The sequence below is a fragment of the Arachis duranensis genome, chromosome 5 (genome assembly GCF_000817695.3).
Source record: "Arachis duranensis cultivar V14167 chromosome 5, aradu.V14167.gnm2.J7QH, whole genome shotgun sequence".
Taxonomy (NCBI): Eukaryota; Viridiplantae; Streptophyta; class Magnoliopsida; order Fabales; family Fabaceae; genus Arachis; species Arachis duranensis.
This window is the reverse complement of record NC_029776.3, coordinates 584,324-591,337: the sequence shown is the minus strand read 5'-3', so window position 1 is coordinate 591,337 and position 7,014 is coordinate 584,324. Positions and strand designations below refer to the sequence as shown.

The following is a 7,014-nucleotide window of genomic DNA, read 5'->3' as shown; positions in this document are numbered from 1 at the left end:
TTAAATAAATAAAAATATCTAATAAATATATCATATAATATTATAACACTTTTAAAAATTATTAATCAAAATTGATGATTTCAGTGGCTAAGAGAATGAGGGTTGAATCTTAGCCCCCTTTTCTGCTTACTAACACTTGTTGGACTTAGAGGAAACTTTTCTGTTTTTAGCTCGTCCCTAGCCACGAGACATTTTCATTTTGTCTCGTCACTTGACACGAGACATTTTTTATTTTTTTTTTTGAACAGTAAAAACAGAATTGAAGTAGGAAGAGAGATAGAAGATTACACCCAGATATATCCTGGTTCAGCTGCTAAGTGCAGTGCAGCCTACATCCAGTCTCCATCACAACAATGATGGAATTTCACTATAATCATCCAGATTACAAATTGTAAAATGCTAACCCAACTTACAAGGGGATTCCCACAGAATCATGAAACACAACACAAATGTACAAAAAAACTCTAAGACATCTATGACTTTTTCTTTTAATTTTGCACTCTCTGCCTTTTTTCGCTCTATGGCTTTTTCATACAAACCTCACTTGTTTGCCTTTTTCCATGAGACTCAAGACATGACAAAATTAAACAGAAAAATTACAAAATAGAAAACATTGAAGGAGAAGAGAAATCTGTTAGCTCAGGTAGCTCTGAGAACTCTGTGCCTTGCACTCTCAAATTTTCTCCATGCTCCAAACAGTGGTTGTTCTCTCTTTTTAAAGAAGAGGGAAGCCTCCACACTTGAAGCCAACGCCCAAACCAACTTCTTCCTCCTTCAAGAAACAGAACCGGTTCGGCCACATAGAGAGAGAAGAGATAACCCTGCAAAACCCAACATGCAATTACCTATGGTTCTTTCTTGATCATCACTCTTCATCAATCCGACTCTCCATCCTTGGCTTGCTCTCCAAGATGGATTTCTGGCCCTTGATGCTTCATGATGATGATGACTTCATCTACTTCAATCTCTGCCTTAACCATCACTTTGCCACTCTAGCTACTTCCTGTGGTTGTTGAGCAGAATCAAAAACAAGCCATGCTTCAAGAATCTCCCTTGCTGGCCGAATCTTCTTCCTTCTTTTTGAGTATGAAGGATCCGAGATTACCTCACTAAATCTTACCACATTTGGTGATTATCTCAGCCACAACATACTTTTGGTTTTCTTTTTCTTGCCATCATTAACTTGATGGCCTTGAAGCATGCAGCTTCTTCTTTTTCTTTTTGGTAGCTTAGTGTAGCTTCCATGGTTGCTGTGACATGACCGAAGAGAAGAGAGAAAGGGATGAGAGAGAAGATTGCACTTTAGTGAAGATAAGAAAGAGAGTAAGATAAATTAATTAGATTCGAAACCCAAGCCTAGAAGCGTGTAGTGCACTTAAGGCTATCACCTCATTTCTCCACTTTCTCTTTCCATTTTCCAAGGTCTGCATTAAGTACAACTGAACAAAATTTGAAATCCATTCAAAAGTGAATTTGATTTCCGTGGAAACATGCATGAAACTCTTTCTCTTTTTTTCTCAATTTGGTCCAAGTAAATGGATCTTTCCATCAAACTTAGTTTGGGCTAAGTGACATCAATTATGGCCCAATAATAATTCAGCTTCACTTTGTTGATTATAATCTTTAAAATCAAGGCTGAACAAAATTTACACTTGGGTTTTGAAACATTTTTTTTATTTTTGTTCGGCCCAATTAAAAATTCTGCATCACAAAATTATTAATTAACATATGTTAAATGAAAATTAAATTAATAATTTTGTAATTAAATATTTTAATAATGTTTGCTCATCACAAATATTAATTTGGAGTTTTCTAAACTCATCAAAAATAAATAAGATAAAAAAATTAATACAAATTAAAATAAATTGATTTATTTATTTCAATCAAATAAAATAATTAATATAATTAATTAGTTATAATTAATATAGTCAAATAAAATATTAAACAATTTAATATTTATTTCAATCAAATCAAATAAATAATTTATTTTTTAAAATTATTAATTAAAATATATAAAATAAAAATTAATACAAATTAAAATCAAATTAATTTATTTATTTTAGTCAAATTAAATAATTAATATACTTAACTAAATATAATTAATTTGGTCAAATGAAATATTAAATTATTTAAATAAATTAAAAAATAAATAAATAATACTTTTAAAAATATATCACATCAGTTATATTATTAATTAACAAAATTTGATTTTAATAATATATAATAGATAGATAATAAAATTCGTATATACAGCATCAAAAAAGAAAAATAATAGAGAAAGAAGCATGAAGTTAATTACTTTTCAGCCCTAAGCTTTTTCAATAAGGAAAAGTATAGGGAATAATATTCATTCAAATGAAATACACGAGTACAATTAATGTGACCCTTTTGAACGTTTTGATCGTGTATTCATTAGGATCACATATGTTGGGTAGACTTTGAATTCTTCGTTAACCACCGCCTTATTGTTGGGTAGGGTGACAGTGATACTTAAGGTTGAAAGGGAAAGAAGTTAGCTCATGAGCAAGTTTTCATCCGATTCAGCCTCATTCGATTTATTAATAATTTAATAAATTATATTCGTGAGTTAATGAATTAAATTTAAATTTAAAATTAAATTCATAAATTAAATAAGTCGAGTTTAAATTTGAATAAGTTTAATTTATTAGTTCATGAGTTGATTTAATTATTAAATGAGCCGAGTTTGGGCTTGGATAAGTTCATGAGCTGAGTTTGGGCTTGGATAAATTAAATGAACCAAGTTTGAGCTTAAAAAATAGACTCAATTTTTAATGAGTCGAGCCGTGAGCAAAGCTTAATTTTCGTGAGTCGAACTTGAGTTTAGTTTAACTCAACTCGACTCACTTCCAGCCTTTATAATACATATTAACAGACTTTCAAAAATAGAAAAATATTCCCAACCTTTTGCAAATTTGCATTCACATTCCTAAGTAGTAGCTTTTTCTTAAGTAGTACTTGTTTTGAGATATATAAAATTGAGCTGAAATTTAGTATTATATTTGTTAGTTTGAGAATTAATATTAAAATTTTAATTTTTATTTCTAAAATTTTAGTATTTCAGTATTTTTAAAAAGTGAATACACAAAAAATTGAATTTTTTAAAAACATAAATTTAAATTTTAATAATATTTTATATTTAAAATACTCTTATCTTAATTAATTAATTTCAATTTTATTCTTTAAAATTTTATTTTTATTTTAATCTCTACTTCATATTTTATACTCAATACACTATTAAAATTTATTTTAATTTTTATTTTTCAACTTTTATCACTCAATCTTTCAATTTTAATTTCTCAATTTCTGGCTCTCTTCTAAAGGTTACCTAACATTGGTGGGAACCACTAATAAACCAACTTACACAAGCATCCGAAAATTAGTACACGACACAAATTTTGTCACCTTAATCAAAATTAAAACATCGTCGACAACGTCAGCAAATACGTAAGCTAAAACCTCACTCTCGCATAGTCGCATTATATAAGCAACGCTAGCTCTTTAGCTTTTAGTTCATCCATAATCACCACACTTAAGTGACACACTGACACTTATATCGTTCTCTGTTGTTGAATTATAAATTAGAAGACTCAAATTAATTATGGCATCACAGCAACCTGAATTTGAGCATCCTAGGAAGGCATTTGGATGGGCAGCTAGGGATACTTCTGGTTTTCTCTCTCCTTTCAATTTCTCTAGAAGGTTAACTACCCCTCTTTCCTCTTTGTAATTATTATTATTATTAACAAATAACTTTTTTTTTAATCGGACACTTTGTTTTTGCCGAAAAATCTTATTTAATTGAATTACTAAAATTTGGTGGACATCAAAATAATTGATTATAAAATTCAGTATGAATCAATTTAGATTTTTATTTTTTTAATTATCAAATAAAATATGAACTTATTAAGAAATAAGTTTTGCACCCGCAGTAAATACAGGCATGTTGTTTTTTCTTTTCTTCAAAAAAAAATATATCTGTTAGGTCAATAATTGAAATAAAAATAACACTCTTATTTAATTGAATTACTAATTACTTCTTGTGGAAATTCACAATCAGCATCAATCAATAATAATTTGGGTGATCTTCTAATTTATTTACTTGCCTTTGAACTAATACAAAATCGTATACTAATAATTTGGGTGGAAATAGACCAAGTCAGACTAGACTTTATTCTTAATAGGTATGGTCTGTCATGTAGTTGATTGGTTCGAGTTTAGTCTAAAATCTACTATAGACCTTTTTCAAAATATTAAGTTTGGCCTGACCTAAAACCTGTAAAAAGACCTGTTAATTTTTTTTACAAAAATAAAAATATTATTTTAAAAAAATTTAATAAACATATAATTAAATATAATAAATTTAAAATATTTTTTAATTTTATTAATAATAAAAAAATTATTTATATATGTAATTATGTATTAACAGGGTTAAATAGATTTAATAGACAAATAAAATTAATTAGTAAGTTTGGATTTAGCCAATTAACATAATATGACTTTTATAAAAATTTGAATTTGTACTTATTTTATAACAAACTAAATGAGATCAAACCAAACATAGGTCATGCTGCAAGTCCTCACAACCCTTATTGATAATGAAATTTGATTTCAAATGTTCCATAATTATATGTTAATAGTTACTACTTATTAATTAATTAGCTTTATAAATGGTAAAAATTTTCAGGGAAACAGGAGAGAAAGACGTGGCATTCAAAGTGTTATACTGCGGAATATGCCACTCAGACCTGCACATGGTGAAAAACGAGTGGGGCAATGCCATATATCCTATGGTCCCTGGGTATGCTTTAATTTTATTGATTTCTATTAATAATTTATTTAGTTGCTTTCTATATATACGAAGGATGCTGCTATATATATCTACTAAAAATCTCAAACAATTATGGTTATGTACCAAAGCTGATTTTTCTTAGCATTAAATTGAGTTAATGAATATGAAGAAATTGTGTACAAAATAAACAGGCACGAAGTAGCTGGCGTAGTGACAGAAGTGGGAAGCAAAGTACAAAAATATAAAGTTGGGGACAAAGTGGGTGTGGGATGCATGGTTGAATCATGCCGCACTTGCCAAAACTGTGTTGAAGATCTTGAGAATTATTGCCCAAAAAATATTTTTACATATGGTGCCAAATTCATTGATGGTACTATCACATATGGAGGCTACTCTGATTCAATGGTTGTTGATGAACACTTTGTGATTCGCATTCCCGAAGCTTTGCCTCTTGATGCTGCTGCTCCTCTCCTTTGTGCTGGGATCACAGTTTATAGCCCACTTAGATATTATGGGCTTGATAAGCCTGGTTTGCATGTGGGTGTTGTTGGGCTTGGTGGGCTGGGCCATATGGCAGTCAAATTTGCTAAAGCTTTTGGAGCTAAGGTTACCGTCATCAGTACATCACCTAATAAAAAGGACGAAGCAATAAACATTTTGGGCGCTGATTCATTTTTGTTAAGTCGTGACCAAGATCAAATCCAGGTGCACTAATGTTTCAAACTTTCAATAATAAATACTTTTTTATATATTGAGACACAACACTACGGTCAATAGGTCTATAAATTTTTAATATTACATATTCCTTTCATTTAATCTATTTTCATTGGATGGGATTTTTAATATTTTTATATTAGAGTAAGAAACTAAATTGTCAAGTTTATCGTTAAAAGAAAATGTTTGTTAATCAAATTCGTTATTTAAAAGTTTTAAATTGGTCATGTTATTAGTTCTTTCATTATTTTATTATTGATAATGACACCACATACACATATCTAACAATCTTAATTGATTATTAATATGATAAATTTATGAAATTAGATCAAATTAATTTTTTAATTTTGGATTAATTTGATCTAATTTTATAAAAATATCATGTTAACGGTCAATTAAAATTATGTGTGTTTGTGGTTAGTGTAGTGTCCATGTCACAATGAAGGTGATAGAACAGACTAAAATCTTTAAAAGACAAATTCAATTAAAAATATTTTTGAAAATTAATTAAAAGAATTTTGCTATTATTTTATAGGCCGCAATGGAAACCTTGGATGGTATTATCGACACAGTATCTGCTGTTCATCCCCTGGTATCTCTTATTGGTTTGCTGAAGTCTCATGGAAAATTAGTAATGGTTGGAGGACCAGAAAAGCCTTTAGAACTACCAATCTTTCCTTTGCTTAAGGGTATGTGTTATGTACATGCATAATATTTCCACAAGTTGTGTATGTAATTATAAAGGGTGAATTCGGAAATTTACTACTATTATTACTTAAGCTCACAAAGATATAATCTTCAAAAGATTATTACTTATTTGCTTAATGTCAAACTTGTAACATTAACGCATATCAAGTTAACACAAAATTTGATATTAACAAGTATTGTTTCTCGTATTGCTAGGGAGAAAAATCGTAGCCGGTAGTCTGATTGGAGGGTTGAAGGAAACACAAGAAATGATTAATTTTGCTGCTAAACACAATGTGAAGCCTGAGATTGAAGTTATTGCGATTGATTATGTGAACACTGCAATGGAACGCCTCGCCAAAGCTGATGTGAAGTATCGATTTGTGATTGATATTGGAAACACACTCAAACCAACCTCTTAAGCATACAAGTACATTGTACTTGGTTCTCTTCGAAGAGATCCAGTATTATCTATTAGTTATTAATTAGTTTATATTTTTAAATATTAAAGTATTTAATTTAATTTTATATATTTTGATTTTTTTATTTAGTTATTATATTAGACTTTATATTCTATTATAGTCATCGTATATAAAGAATAGAAAAGTGTCAAAATACTTTTTGGTTTCGTAATAAAATTATTGTATAAACAAGTAAATTTGAGTGAATCTCTTTTTGTTGTATCAAAGAATTAGATAAAAGGTTGAATAAGTTCTTTCAATTGAATTCTCAAATTATTTAAATAAATTGGTTGAATGAATTCTTTTTTTGATCAAATAAAACTCTTCTTTTATATAGATATA

General features: G+C 28.8%; 1 protein-coding gene across 1 annotated transcript; it reads left to right on the top strand.

The window, feature by feature from the left end:
- Window positions 1–3,544: 3,544 nt before the first annotated feature.
- LOC107487235 (probable mannitol dehydrogenase) lies at window positions 3,545–6,743 on the top strand. The gene is made up of 5 exons (XM_016107849.3): window positions 3,545–3,720; window positions 4,706–4,819; window positions 5,002–5,515; window positions 6,060–6,213; window positions 6,428–6,743. The coding sequence occupies exons 1-5, from the start codon at window positions 3,620–3,622 to the stop codon at window positions 6,631–6,633; spliced, it is 1,089 nt and encodes a 362-aa protein (XP_015963335.1). The 5' UTR covers window positions 3,545–3,619; the 3' UTR covers window positions 6,634–6,743.
- Window positions 6,744–7,014: the final 271 nt, after the last annotated feature.